At 42.8% G+C, this 16,576-nt stretch overlaps 1 protein-coding gene across 1 annotated transcript; it reads right to left on the minus strand.

Moving 5' to 3' along the window:
- Positions 1-3,425: 3,425 nt before the first annotated feature.
- On the minus strand, positions 3,426-13,981 carry znf821 (zinc finger protein 821; the record flags this gene model as incomplete). Its single annotated transcript, XM_079292877.1, has 6 exons — positions 3,426-4,726; positions 5,738-5,904; positions 6,944-7,042; positions 8,118-8,236; positions 8,385-8,516; positions 13,942-13,981. The coding sequence occupies 6 exons, from the start codon at positions 13,979-13,981 to the stop codon at positions 3,796-3,798; spliced, it is 1,488 nt and encodes a 495-aa protein (XP_079149003.1). The 3' UTR covers positions 3,426-3,795.
- Between the last annotated feature and the right edge of the window lie 2,595 nt (positions 13,982-16,576).

Genomic DNA, 16,576 nt, shown 5'->3' on the forward strand with positions numbered 1-16,576 from the left:
GTTGCATTTATTTGAGTTTCTTTCTCGTAAGTGGCATTTATAGTAATGTGGGGTTTTGAGGTTGACTTTTACTGAAGTGAAAGTAGCAACAGAGTAAAGAATGTACAGTAGTTTGTCACTGGTGCATTAATATAGAATAATTGACGTGCTGCAGCTGTTCTGGGGGAGCTAATGTAACTCCTTTATACACTATGTAGTTTATGTATACATATACACACCATGCGTAATCTTTACAGTGACTAGGCAGTATAGCTGGTAAACATGGTGGTATAAAGTTATGGAAGCCAATAATATACATCATGAGTGTTTTATAAGCAATTGAATAAGTACTAACATGTAACTACTACTGAAATTTAAATGCCACCGAGTAGGAATGAAGTATGAACTTCACATGAATTCATGCGGTTTAAAAGTACACAGTCGTTTAAATCAATTCACCGAATTCTGATCTCAATATTCAAGTTAAAAACCAATCAAGTAGCTTAAAACTTTTATAAGATCATGTACCTGACACCAAAATTACTTATTTATTAAATAAGACTAATTTATGAACCCTGTTTAAAAAAAAAAAATTGCATTACTTGGCATGACAAAATGTCCATCAGTGAAATTTAAAGTAAAAATAAGTATTTGAATGCTGTAAAATCAGTGGCATTTCATTTTCAACAATACGAAGTGATTCGTTTCACAATGAGGTGTTCAGTTTCTTAAACGTTTTTACATTTGTATGGCTATTTCCTAAAAACTAAAAATATTTCTGCATTCATTTTAGGTATAAAGAACACACCCGACATTTGAAAAGAAGACCTCACAGTTGAAGAAAAGTGTACTTGTGTGTATAAAACACAGGAGGGAAGTGACTCGGGACAATGCCACTGAAGTAAAGTCAACGTTTATTTGCACACTTTACCAGGTTTCATCACGGTCTGTACATCTGTTCACCCAGTAACAGAGGACGGCACCCTGGGGAGGCCATCCTCCGACACAATGCATTGATATCGCAGCAAAGCATGAATGTTCTCATTAGCAGTTCAGCTCATTCATTTGGCCTTGATCAGAGAGATTTGTTTTGTAAACATGGACATTGAGAGGAAATCCTGATAGAATTAAAATAGAAAAGGCCAATTTTCTTTTTTTAAACTTTTTTCTTTTGATTAAACTGTAAAAAACAGGCAGGCATAAACTAACAGTAACAAGCTCATATTGAACCATTGCAGGACCAGTGCAGTTTCACGGCATGCAGTGCTGACCTAACCCATGTACCGAAGGTGCTGCTCGTGAAAGACCAGCATCACTTCAGAGCTCAGAGGACTTTCCTTTTGCAATAGTACGTCAAGGACCACAGGCGATCCCACATTGGTCCACCGGAGGACAAACGGTGATCACAGCAATTTCAAAGAGCAACCTCTGAGAATACCCAGTATTCATAGTCCGAGAGGAGAGAGAAATAAAGGACCCCTGAAGCCTCTGTCGAGAACACTGATCGGCCCTCGTTACAGGATGTCATGAATAGGATGGCATTGAGAGACCCTGTGCTGGACTCGGAAGAGAAAACACATCTAAAAACAAAGCGTCTCTGGGGGAAAGTCACACAAACAGTCGCTGTCACATCGTTCGATGCGATTCTTATGGACCAGGGTGTCGTCATAGGCTCGGAGCCCTCTCACATCAGTGAGTTAAATTGCCTGAGAAGCGAAACTCTTTGCATTGAAGTCCGTTTAAATTAAAGTCGCATTCTGCATAGTTTCAGTGAAAAGTGAATTAATATCCTTTGAATAAATAACATCTGTTGCATAGACGTTTGATGCACTCCTAGAAAAGCCTCCGAGGATGTAACAAAAACAAAACAAATCCTCTCTTCTTTTCATTTGATGCGACAAACAGCAGATGGACTCTGGTCTAGGAGTGACTCAAACAGAACCGGGACTTGTCCTCGTCTCTGGTATTCCTTGAAGAATATTTCAGAAACTGCTTATTGACACTATAAATGTTTGCATGTGGAGCAGTGGAGTCAAGAAAAGCTGGAAGTAAACCGTACAGGCAGGAAATTAAACAAGGGATATCCAGACACGGCCTCAAATTTAAACATTAAAACAATTTCATACCACTGATGGCAGGTCACACAATAACCCCAAAAAACATTTTCACAAGAAAAATATATTCACATCATATTGCATAAATATGTGCTGGAATGAGGTTAATGAATATAGATTAAAATAAAATCTCTCTCCCAGTATGGGCCGTATGTGTCGTGAGATTCGCCCCAGTGCTCAGTAACGGACGGGAATTCAAAATAAAACCGGTTTAAACGAGTTTAAAACGAGTCCCCTCGTATGAATCAATAAATATCTTTCATCAACTCTGCTGACGGATGATATAACTTCACCTCAATGTAAGTGGTGCAGGTCACATATATTGAAGGTACTGTAGCTGTACGAAGCATGTGAATGCTTCACAAACCGCATGATCTGTGTACGACCCTCAAAACCATGAGAACACATTTTCATGTTGTAATTTACTCATCATGAGGGAAACAAATGTATCAGAATTCAAGTAGAGTATCATATTAAGAACCTTTTCATTGTGACTATTTGATGGAATATTTTAGCACAATGTTCCTTAGCGGGATGAGCCCAAAATATATATATATACACGAGGTAACTAATGTATTGTACAGTAACAGCAGCAAAGACTGACTTTTTTTTTTTATGAGCCAAAGAAAAGCTCTGTAACAAAAAAGGTAAAAAAAAACCCGACATTGGCAAAATGTTTGAGTGTAACAAGGCAGGAAAAAGAAAACAGATTTAAATATTGGCAAAGAGAATGTAAAGAGGCGAATGTATCAAGTTGTACAACACAGGAGGCGAGTGGGAATGTTGCTTAACACCGGGCGCGTTCAATAGGACAAAACATTCGTTTAATTTATCTGTTAAGAACGAACAAACCTCATATTTAGACCTGGTGCGTTTGTAAATCAGCTGCTCCCGTGAATGTTTGTGTCCTATTAAAAGTGCCTGAGTGATAACCTAAAACTGTGGGGGGGGAAACAACCTGCAATCCTCTGTCGTAGTGTGAGAGTACACGAAGAGCTTTGGAAGCTTGGAGTTAGAACGCAGTCAGCCACGAGACAGACAGCGCGACCGATAGGCGCCAGCTGAGGTAGTAGAGTTTGACAGGAAAAATGAACTCCCCCCCCCCCCCCCCCCCCCCCCGGCGGCAGCTCGAAGAGAGAGAGAGATAGAGATAGAGATAGAGATAGAGAGAGAGAGAGAGAGAGAGAGAGAGAGAGAGAGAGAGAGAGAGAGAGAGGTGTAGCTACCAGTAAACCCGAGTCACTGGGCTGGCGGAGTGGACCAGGGGGAAGGAAGGGGGGGGGGGGGAGGAAGGAGGGTCTGAGGCTACAAAGTCCCCTCTCCTGTCACTGAAGGTCCATGTGCAAAAAGATTTCTTTTTTTCTCCCCCCCCTCAACAGGAAGTAGAACCGCTCCTACTAGAAATGAACTGTGTTAAATCTGCTGACGAACAGATAAATCTCTTTACAACATGCTTTTCTGTCATCATCCACACAATATGAAACATTCTCAACCCTGTTCCCAAGGTTTTGTAGACTGTAATAAATTAGAAATTGAAGTAGTTTTTTCGCTGTATTTAACAACGCAGTTTGTGAAGCTGTTGGACGCAGAAGGAGCTGCAGGTGAACCTAGGAATGGTTCACTGTAACCATGGCAGCCTGATGGCAGAGTGCAGAGGTTAATGGTGCTGCCCCCCCTCCCCTCTTCTAGTGGCCTGGCCCCTTTAGGGCAGCTTCATGAACAGGCCGTTATCAATGGAAGGGACAGGCATCGGGCAGGGGAACTGAAAGAGACTCATGTCTGCGGTGAGAGCCGCCATGGCAGCAGGATCGTGCTCTATCTGTGTCCTCAGAGCAGGGTCAATCTTCTCCAGCCGTCGCTTGATCCTCTTCGCCTCCCTCTCGCGGATCAGCCTGGCCTGCCTCTTCTCCGGAGTCTCGTTGGCCCTCTTCATCCGCATGGCCTCCCTGTCCCTCTGCAGCCTGCGTGCCCGCTGGTCCTCCGATTCCTGCATCCTCTGCATGCGCTTGGCCTCGCGGTCCCGCAGCCTCCTGAGTTCCCTCTCGTCCTCCGACTCGCACGCCCGCTTGGTCTTCTTTGCTGTGCGCTCGCGCTCCAGACGCTGCATGCGGGCCTCCAAGGGCTCGTTCTTCCTACGCAGGGCCCATTTTCGCATCGGCGACTGGGCGTCCACGAGCTGCTGATAGGCCACGCAGCTGTTGCACACCAGCAGCACTCCGGCAGGATACACCGGCATCGGGCTCAGGATGTCGGGGATGGGAGGAAAGCCCGGGGAAGAGGAGTTAAGAGCATCGGGGATGGATGCCAGTGAGGGCCCTTCAGAGAGGAGGCTATCGGGCAGCGAGGGAAAGGAGGGTCCCTGGTCAGAGCCCGCGCACGGTCCAGGGCCGTGACACGGTCGGGGGCCTCGACACTGGCTCGGCATGTGGCCTGGTCCCTGGCAGGTACGATGGGCTTGACATAGGTTGGGGTTGGGGTCAGGGCCCTGACAGGAACTGAGGCCTGGTCCGTGGCAGGAGCAAGAGCCGGGGCCCGGGCTGGTCATGGGGCTGCTGGAGAGGGACATGGAGCAGCTGTCCCCTCCTTCGGAGACTTCCATCCTGGTTGTGTCGAGGACATCTTTAAGCTTCTCCCTAAGAAAAAGACAGCATTAAACAGCTGGTCATACTATGTATGTACGGTAATAATACATCCCCTTAGTTATGTCTGGAGGCGTTCTTACACAACATGTTCTCTTTCCTTTATCTGACCCCGTGATTTATCCGTACTTATGCCGTTTCACTTACAGCAACACCCGACTAGCTATAATAGCTCGAGCTTTTCTTTTCTCTGCTTTTACATCACGGCCTCTCAGTTTCTCCCTCTACTATGTGTCCTGACCTCGCCAGTGCTGTTTAAATCTAAAAAGGAATGGTAGTTGCTAAGCAACATGCACTTTTATTTCCATTAAATCTGTCAATACGGTACTAATTTTATCCGTCCCTCATGTTCTGCATCCTGCCTTGTCTCGTACCGAGACAACCGCTGCTCTGTTGTTTTAGTGTTCTGCATCAGACACATTTTCACATCATTTTCACAGATTTGACTCCTCGTTGGACGGACAAATAGAAAACCAGTCAACCCGAATACGTCTTTTGAAGGAGTGTGACCTGCAACTGCTGACATTTTTTTTTATTTGTTCACTGCAGTATTTAAAAGTGGTTTCTCCTGCTGAATCGGTGACGTCTCCTGCCTTTGTATGCTGATGAATGGGTCTGCTGAGGTGACTGAACCCTTAGATCTTGTTTAAAATATTCAAGAATTAATAAGAAACAGCAGCATAACCCCACGAGGTAAACGCTGCATTTTTAATTTATTATTTATTATGATACATTTGTCATTTATAGACCTTACAACTGTGGAAGCTGACGTTCTACTCAAATTAAATACAGATGTATGAATACAAAAAAAACAACCAGTGAAGGCAACAGACTTGACATCTGTCGACTGCTTAATTATTGATAATTTGAATTAAAACAGAGACACTTTGGGACCATAATAATGCCTCGACATCCGAAACATCGCATCTAAAATGTATCCGTGCTAATTCCTTTGAAAGATGAATGTGCATTAAAGACCTGAGCCACAGTAGCGATGAGCCGAACCTGTTAAAGTTGTTGGTGTCTGTGAAGCGTGCGCCGCAGACGGCACAGTTGGAGAGGCGGTCCTCGGAGTGGATGAGGAGATGCCGGCCGAGCGAGCCAGGAGAACTCAGGGCTCGCCCACACACTGGGCACACGTAGCTCTTGCTGTTGCTCATCATCGCCGTGTGCTGGTAAAGACAGCGAAACAAGATCAGAACAAGAAACTGAAAAAAGGGGAACAAATGATAAAGTACACCTCCAACATTAAAAGATATATTAATATCATCATATCTTAAACTGTGGGTGATCCCTCACAAATACTGAAACACATGCGTTTGTTGTTAGAATCAGATCGAAATTAATATTTGATAAAAACATGTATGATTGTGTTTGATGGTGTGGGGGCGTAACGCACAGTACTGTGCATGCTATAAGCATGTTAAGTTTAAAAAAAATAAAAAGCAAACATTTAAATGGAATACGAATGCATTATGACAAAATGTTTTGGAAATAAAGTCTACAAGTAAAACTCAAATGACAGGACATTCAAATGTGATCATCAGGGCCAAGAACTAGCCTCGCAATTAATCACACCATTATGGTTTGAGCCCGCTGTACTTACGCTCCACACCCGGTGAACAACACAGACACCATTGCAACTGCTCAACATTTCAGTGACAGAATGCACAATCACCGTTCAGCAACTTTAAGTGCAATAACCACAAACTGCCTGATACTTGCAGAAAAAAACGAAACATGCAGTGTTGAATGTTTGAATTCTGCAAATGCTGAGGAACGGTATAAATCAGCTACTGAATAATAAGTGAGACCTCGAGGCCATTGATGAATACACACAGGATGAGACTGGAAGGTGTGGATTACTGTAACATGGAAGATAAAGACTTTTTAAAGGGAGCGTAAGAAACTATTTACTATTAGCAAATATATAATACATCTTCAAGATATCTGGCACTGAACACACTTTGTATGAGGTAAGGGTCTCACGCAGTTACAGGACAACGTAAGCACCAGATCACAAAAGTCAAAGCATTCTCCCTCAACCTGCATCTCACTGAGGTACTGATGCTGAAAGCTCCTTAAGGGCTTTAGAGGTGATGATCTCCCACTAGCATCGTAGAAACAGACTGCAACAAAGGATCTGCAGGAGCTGCTTTGTTTTCTCGGTTCTGCCGTAGATTAGGACAGGCGACACAGTGTCTTTCTCACCTGGTAGACATGGGAGATGAGCTTCTCAGGGCTGCTGAAATCCAGCGGGCAGAGAGGACAAACAAAGTTGTTGCCGTGGTCTGCCCCTTCCTCGCTCTCCTGAGGGAAACCAAGCACCATTAAAACACATACCAGGAGCCAAAGCTGCACCACGACACCTCCACAAGTTCAATCTAGACACCAAACTGACGGGAGGCAGAACTGATTATAAACATCAACATTTTTATTTTGGAGGAGTCACTACTCACTTCACGTTTCCAGTTGGAGCATTTCTGCAAGTGGTGGTGATGTGTTGAGTGTGTGAATGAGGCAAAATGCTCACGAGCCCCAGTGACTCACTAACAGTGACACGCTGCTGTGTGCTGTCACAGATGTGACTCACACAAGTTGAAATACAGAACATTTTCAAACAGAAGGTCCTGGCACAAAACATATTGTCTGATACCAGAGGTGTTCTGTTCATTCAAGTGCTCGCTGTTTATGGGGTATGTTTTGCTTGTTACGCCCCACAGAAGAGCGGAAGTATTATTCACAAAAATACCTCTTTTATCTCGCAATTTCACTCATTTGACACAAATCTCAAGAGAGTAAAATCGGTCAAATTAATTTTTGATGTGTCTGATCATATCAGCGTGATCATTTGAGTTAACCGTGGTGGACCAACACTGTAAGCCTTGACCGTAAATGAATCTAATGTCCAGATATGCATTCTGTATGACTGGAGATAACAAGAAGTACCCAACTACGTGTCTCAAATAACAGGGAGCGTCTGACTGTATGTCTGAAAATAGGAAGTACCGACGTCTGTGTAGCTTCAGAAAGTGGATACTGAGGGAGGACGTAAATGCAGCCTGAACCTTGCTTGTACATGTGTAATTAAAGACACTCTCTTGTTTAGGAGCTCTTCATCACAGAAGTTCTGCCACATTGTCAGATTGGTCTTGGAAATGTATTCCTTATTATGAAGTTTGACTAATTATTCAAACAATTGAAATGAAATATTTCTCTGAAACAGGTACTTCACTTCTTTTCCGGTCTCCTGCTACTATCCGGATCCAACGTTTGCAATACATCGAGTATATTCGATACGTCGCCCAACCCGATGCCAAAGCGCCAACTTCCCAGTACAGTGGCCGCAATACCACTATGAACCAAAAGTGGCTCAACCGCTCACCTCTTTGACTCCCGCTCCTTGTAGGCGGCACTGCGTTCTCTTGGTGGTCATGTGGTCGTCAGCAGAGGTGTTGGAGGAAGAGTCTTCGCCGTGGTTGTCGAGGTCACTATCGCTGTCTTCTATGGAGGCAAACACAGCCCTATCAATACAGACGGACAACAGAACACAGAGCAGGGCTTACTCTCACTAACACCCCTCAGTCCCAAGACGTCCCACACAGAGTCCATCCAGTCCCCCCCCCCCTCGTCCTGTCCTTCCATCTTGTACCTGAGATGCTATCCTGCTCTTGTACTTCCTGGGAGTTGTTGCTGCAGCATTCATTGTCTTCGGTGAATTCGTCCCTGCCATCCATGTTAATAGTGTGCTGAAGTCCTGTGATGCCTGAAGTGTGGAATGGCCCTGGTGATAAAAAGAAGAAGAAGAAGAAGAAGAAGACGTGAGCAGTCAGTCAGATGAAAGTGTGTCCAGTGGGCACAATGAACGGCAGTGACTGATGTGGGTTGGTATTAGACTATATAAATCCAAGATCTTGGATATCTATCGTGGTGTCTCTGGGTGTATTAGACTAATTTTGGCAATGTTGCAGCATCTCTTTGTTTGCACATAAATGAGATAAAGTACCTCGATATGTCAGGTATTTAATTTGCTGGAAAACACACATTCCCATCTGTTTTTTTAGCCATTAACGATCCAATTTATTTTCCAGAAAATGTATTACGTCACAATACACAGCGATATGGCACCCTGTATTTAACACTAAAATCATAATATGATGATATAGTAGAGTTGGATGGTGCAAAACCTCTCTCTCATTGCTCAGGAAAAGCATTGGTTGTTGATATAACAATGAATCAATCAATCCATCAATCAACAAGAACCACAATTAACCTTTATGTCTGCAGCTGCATTAAACAGGTGTGGAGCACATGAATGGAAGACCAAGCATGTCGATCAAGTGTCACGGCGTCTAAGGCTGTTCTTGTAGGACAATGCATTTCACTATATCTGCACACCATGGCAGGACCTCCTGTTCAGGAGCTGATTACACAAAGAACATGCTTTTTAGAATATGTGAATTCATAATAATTAAACATGTCAATACATTAAATCTGTTGCAATACATAGGCCACCTTTTGACCCATCTATTGTATTCGGCATACGAGTGCTTTAGCGCCACGGGAGCATAGAAACAGCATCTACTGTCATAGCATACCATCAGAAGGTATTCACTGTTCAACACTATTGAATTCGCCTGTAGCTTTTGTCCACACTGATATCAGAACATTTAGCAATTCAAGCGTAGAAAGGAAGAGATTTCAGGGACACAAAATGGTAACAAAGGTGAAAAAAAACAGGAGCAAATGGTGCATTGTTTCTACATTTTTTTTTTGGACATGACTTTTGGGCTCCACACCAGACGTGGACCACAAAAACATCTCTGCCGACGAGGCTGCATATGAACCATCAGACACTGAAACCTAATGAATGCTAAGGCGGCGAGAGAAGCACACTGACATACGTGCACACACACATCAACTTCATTTGCATCCCAACCCCCACTTTTTCACACACACACACACACACACACACACACACACACACACAGATACATGCTAGCTCTGTTCGACAGCCATGCTGCAGTCCCACAGGGGGAAGCAGCCTGCACTCTTTCCTCTAGCTAGCTGCTCAGTGTGTTTCTCTCTCTCAGTACCACCCACACACTGAACAGCCTGGCTCGCCCTCTGTCCTTCCTGCTTGTAGGTAGCTCTGACTACATCCATACATCTATACCATTACCTCTGAGGAGGAGGATGAAGCTTCATACCGTGACAGCCCATATGTGGCTCATTTAACTCATTGTGATACCACCATTTGTTTTATAGCTCCGTCGGTTGCAGGATTCTCGCAAAATCCCTTCACTTTTCTTATTATGACACGTGACCCTGCAAAGTACCGGGATTTGACTACCAACACTGCTTTGCAGTCTTGTTGAATGCTCCTCTGGCATTCACACACACAAGAGCATCTCACTTCAGAGCACTATAATTAATGACAGCTTAAAATCCAATTTTCTTTCTCTGTGTGCTCTCTCTCTCCCTCTCTCTCTCTCCGTGAACACAGATCAGAGATGGGAAAGAGATCCCGACTTCAGTTACCTGAGAATGACAGAAGTAATTACAGCCCTCGTCACAATCCTGAGGTATTGCACACACACACATGCATACACCCTCTATGAGGAAAAGAAGAGGTATAACCGTGATGTTTGTCATTCTACTATTAAGCCTCTGGCGAGAAGTTAGTATGTGAACACAGTTTTGGGCACTTTTTTAGAAAAGAAATCAAAGCATTCATCAGCAGTAGTAGAGTGACGGAGTATTGAACTATGAACTACTACAACAGGCTGGCTTCACGGCACATAGCCAATGATTGATGTGTGAGAGATACCCATCCCCCCACTGCTAGGGCTCTGTCTGTACATCTGTCTCTCTCTCCCCCCCCCCTCCCCCAGCCTTTGCCACTGTGATGTTATCTCTGAGTCTGTGTGTCTGTAGGCAGGAGGTGACGCAGTGTCTGACTGAATCCAGACAAAGAGACAAACTCATCAGCCAACAGACACACATAAGAGGGGGGGGGGCAGTGGGGGTGGAGGGGTAGCCCGCAAAACAAAACAGACAAAAGACAGAATGCCAAAACTCTACTCAAACACCAAGCAATGGGGGTCCTGATGAATTCAAAGCCCCCTCCTTCTCCTTCTCAGCCGCCGTCCCCTCCAAAAACACACACAACTCCGTCTGAATCTGCAGGAAGTGCTGGGGCCCCCGTCACACACACACACACACACACACACACACACACACACACACACACACACACACACACACACACACACACACACACACACACACACACACACACACACACACACACACACACACACACACACACACACACACACACACACACACACACAGGAGACTGGGGATAGTGGGCCAGACATCTGATCAATTCTCACTTTGATTAACTGGTGACCTAGCACTGGAAAGAAGAAGGTGAAGTGATTAACCTTTTTCTTTCTCTATGTGGAAGACTTTCTCTGCTTAGTTTCACACCTGAAATGAACCTAAATGCTCCTCCTAGATAATCTCAACAGAGAAGTCACATTTGGCTTGTGATTCGGCCACAAGACCACACTGTTACCATGAAAGCACAGGCATCGCAGATCAGCAAGAACCATTTGTCCTGAGCTAAATTGGGAGAGCACATCTTATTTCAGCTCTTTCGAATCAAAGTTCAGAAGCTTGACAGAAAAAGAAAAAATATATATATATCTAAAAAAAACAAAAAAAATTTACTTTTAAATGAAGGCCAATTAACAAACATTGTAGCTTCTGTACACACACCTATGTACACTTACTCAAACAATTTGAAAAGTTCTGACACAACCTGCACTGTATTAAGTCAACTCATCAAGAGGTTTTCAGAATGTTCATGGCAACATTTGCACTTGTATTGTTAAACGTCCTGATGTCTGATTTACTGTCAACCTGAAGAAACATCAACGTTTCTCCATAACGCATGCACCACCTGCACGTCTAATCAACTGCTATGTAATGCTGTTGTTGTGCATCAACCTCGAGGAGGAAGACAAAGCTAGAACGACAGCACTGTTGTATTATTGTCTGGAATCCGCCTGCCAGTCAGACTGTCTCCCTGCCTGTCTCCCAGCCTGTCTCCCAGCCTGTCTGCTCTCTCAGTCAGTCCGTCAGTCTGTCTGTCTGTCTGACCCTCTCAGGGGGAGGACAGCTCTGTGCATGCAAGTCATACCTTTACAAGAATAACCAGATAAAACAGGCAAGAGAGGAGAGTCACCGTACAAAACACAGTGCCTGAACTCAAACTCCAGTGACACGGCTTGTCAAGTACGGTACACTAAATATTTTGGCATTTGTCACACAGCATAAGGTGCTCCAACGTACGCCACCACGACATCGTATCAGGCCCTCCCACTCTAGACTCTGGTCGAGGTGCTACAGAGCACATTAGCTTGCAGGGATTATCGCAAGATGCATTTCAACAGCAGTTCAAACAAACTATGTATAGAAAATAAGGGCTGCAGCATACATAACTTCAGCAGATTACACCGGGCCGTTCCCTTCTGTGGACTGAGGCGTGTCAGCATGCTGTCCAACAGAACGGAAGATTTAGGGGAAGAAAAGCACAAAGAGGGACAGCCATAGCTTCTTCACACGTATTCCTTAGTTTCAATGAAGTTAATGTTGTATAATGTTAGCAGGGAATGAAATTAGCACCTGCCACCAGCCAAATACAAGGTAAATGTTGGTAAACAGTTCAGGTCACCTGCCACCAACGCAGATGGGTTTTCCTTAGATCAAGAATATATCACATGATAGATTGCATTGTCCTACTGTCTGCTTCCACTGATTTAGTGTTTACAATTTTAAAGCGTTCTAGATTTCAGAAGGGGCAGACAAAAACATTGAGTGAATGGTAGAAATGTTCAGTGACCTGCCACAAAAAACGTAATTTCAGACCATGGACTAATTTCATTAGAATACGAAATCAAAATGAGATGCTCCGGTTCATAATTGTGTAGTGCCATTGGTGATTTGTAGGAAAGCCCTGCATACAAACAAGGATGCCTGAGGACAATGTGCCACTCAGAAAACACTCAATATGAGAAGTGTGTACGAAAAGGCTTATAGTACTGTAGATATCTCACCCTAAAAAAGGGAGAAAGATGGACAACAGAGACCTTGATTTCAACAAGTGTCGTCCTAAAGTACAGGGCAATTGCACACATTTTGAATAGCATTTTGAACACCTGAGACGTGCTTTTGCTCAATGAATTTAGAGAAATTACAACTTAAAACAAAACCCACAAGCCAGAAACAGGGTTACCCACAAGCCCCGACATACAGGCCAACTACAGGAAGACACTCTCACAGAACTGATATCAGTTCTGTGAGAAGGACTTCTTGTATACCAGTCTACTCGGAAAACACACAAATAGTGATGTGAATTACACGAGTCCTCGGACGTGATACCGCCACGTTTGCACACATTGTTTACACAACTATGTCACGAGACCGTATGTGATATGTTTGGCATCAGATTAAAGATGAGTATCATTACAAATTAACAATATACCAATCTGGCAGAGTTATCAAATTAATGACAGCTTCTTTTAAGTGAATATTTACCATAGATATGCTCATTTGCATGTTTTTTATTCAGTTACTAGAGTTTGATTTAGACAAAAAGAGTTGCTGTCCACTTACTTTATTAGTCTCTTTCGTTTTTGTATGTGCAACTATATCAATATAATAATAATAATATTAATAATAATAACTACTCAAGGAACCACTGTAGAACAAAGAAAAAATAAAGCATTGATGGCCAATTAAGTCTTGCGCTGTATTCTCGCATAAACTATAAACCATAATAAAAATTGAGATGTCCATCACTACTCTGACCAGAAAACATACACGTTTTTTATGAAAACTCTAATAAAACAACAACAATAAAGGCTGTATGAATGTAAGCTGCTGACATAATATACTGTGAATATACCATAGGGTATGTGATGGTATGTTATTACAGGGAATACATGCTACATGAACCTATTACAAGCTACAGCGGACATCAAGGGAAGCGACTGAAACGCTGCTACTGCAGGTCGCTGCAGAAACAATAATAATTCAACACATTCCTGTAAAACAGCCCGAAGTACACACGTATGGTGGACGTGACGTGGGTAGATAACGCGTGAAATATAGCATGAGACAATACCTGGAATACCTACAGTTAACTTTGAAGGGGTTGGTCTGTTTTCGCCTGGACATATTATTGTCCACTCCCGGTTATAAACCTGGAATCTCCTCCTAAACCCAGCACGGGTACCCTGACACCAGTCCAGGTGTGGTCCGCACTGAGAGGACAGATGATGAACGAAATAACAATAAAACAAAATTTAAAAAATAAAATCATCTACTCGATCAGCAGAGTCGGGACCATTCACGGGGGTTAAAAAAAACAAAAACAAAAAACGGATAGTCAAAGAGTCACATTCTTGCAGCAGTTAAAACGATCCGGTCTCCAGTCGATCAGCGGGTTTAAAATGATGAAGACCAGAGAGACACACCGAGCGGCCCCGAGCTGCTCCGATCCAGAGCCGCTGGCACCCGCGCACTCACTGCAGCGATGCACGAGCTCAGCTGATCTGTAACGCGAAAGCAGCGAAGCTACGCCGAACTGCATTGTGGGATACGAAAGGGACGACGGGGAGTTCATCACACTAAAGACACTATGGTGCGTTCATGTCACGTGGGAGAAAGAACGACGCTGTGTATAAACATCACAATATTTCCACGTAACGTAGTGCTTCAATATTTTAAGAGACAAGAAACATCTGAAAGTGTTGGAAATAGAAAATATACATATATCAGAGTGTATCTTTGGTCTTCTTTCAGAAATAAAATATCTTCGAGGATCAACATATTTTAGCATCTAAAATAATCGGAATTAATGCCAATTAAAAATTGTATATTTTGAAATTTATATATATTTTTTGAAGCATATACAATGGACGTAGATGATAGTAACAACAATATTTTATGTTACATTTTATTTGTAAAAAAATCGCCGTTTTGTCAAACAACAATTTTCAAGGTCAAAAGTGCAAACCTTAAACCTTATGAGCTAATGAGCTTCATGCCAACGGCTTAATTTCCTTAAGGAGAAATTAAGAAAGCAATTGAAGTATAAGTCCTGGATATCTGAGGTTGATTTTTATGTTACACAAGTTATAAATGAGAGGTCGACCCACATAGATCTATGATACATCGGCCAATATTTATTTCAACATCGCACATCTAAAATATTTTTGATAATGACTCCTTCATTTGGTTGTTTATTAGGCTAATTATGACAAAATTATGAGCAGGACCTTTTACACTTGTCAGTGCTCTCTGGTGGGCAATCCATGCACTGTTTCTAAATTACCACAAACATATCTTTGATTCCTCTCATCTTCCTTAAAATATTGTTTTGAGGGTGGCGGCAGATATCTGAGAGGCCGATTACTAAAACCTGGCCATATTAAACCAAAACCACCAGCATGGCTATAACATTAGGGTGAAACAACCCTTCAAACGTTCCAGGTTCACCCAGGTGATAAGCCTCTGGGCTGGTTGGACACAATATGAAAAAGTGACTTGATGGGTGTGCACTTGTATCAACACTAGCATAGTTGTGATTCATTCACTCTAAAGTCTACAGTTAGACTGACAATGGTGCTGCAGTGTACCATTCAAGTAAAGTCTTGAGAATTGCCAAAATATACCATTTCCCAAAAGATAAGGCAATAATAGACAAAGGCATTGTACACGAACGTCAGCATCACATTATCCACTTAGAATAGCATGTCATATGTTTTGCTATCGCATTTCAAAATAACCCAAATTTTTCTGCTAGGCTAAAAAATGAACTGAGAAGCAGATCAAAGGACTCGAAATGTCACTGATGATTAACAAAAATGTCAAAGCAAGTTAAGGTTAAACTAAATACATGAATAAATTCAAGATAGTTTCCATGTGAGATGAAAACACCCAGCATGTTTCCTGTGTATTCAGTTTTATGATCGTTTTAACAAAGTCAGGCTGTGAACATATGAAAAACAGCCTCAACCAAAGTCTTCACATCACATTACAATCACTAGAATTAATAGGGTCATGACTTCGTTATGACAACATCCTTTTTTAACTATAGTGTTTTTGGTTACACCCATTTGATTATAGCTGGTGTTACTTTATCATTGATCACAGCTTAACTGGTATGTTATTTATGTTATACTTAAACTTAAGACCAACCCTGATGCGGTCATTTATCAAATGATAAATAAACTATTAATCCAGACCAACCCCCCCCCCCCCCCCCCCCCCCCACACACACACACGTCTTGGACAGCACAGTAGAAACACTAGGTGGCGCTCCAAACCACCGGACTGCTAAAGTCATAACATTTCACGTAGTCGTCATCACTGGCTGCCACGAGTAAACGGACCGCAGCACAACATTGACAGGGTAAAAAAAAATATTCTTCCGCAGCGTTAAAAGGAAAATATGCCATCTCAACAAAATAACCTCGACGTGTCGTGACATTTACGGCGTTTGTGTGGCAAGTTACGGATGACATACATTAATCCTCAAATTCAAAGTTACACAAAATTATTTAGAGTCAATCATCTCGTGAGATAACGTAAGCTAGCGGTCTAAAGATAAACCAAACGTTAGCCCTTTATGATCAATGCGAGAACCAATGGACGAGGACAAGCTCACTGATAACTACGATTTACAGTGCAGTCACTTAGCTAGCGTTGCATCTCTAATCATCATGAATACATAATGAATCTGTTACCCATGGTGTCCAGTGAACACTG

The sequence above is a fragment of the Melanostigma gelatinosum genome (assembly GCF_949748355.1).
Source record: "Melanostigma gelatinosum genome assembly, chromosome: 2".
NCBI classification, from domain to species: domain Eukaryota; kingdom Metazoa; phylum Chordata; class Actinopteri; order Perciformes; family Zoarcidae; genus Melanostigma; species Melanostigma gelatinosum.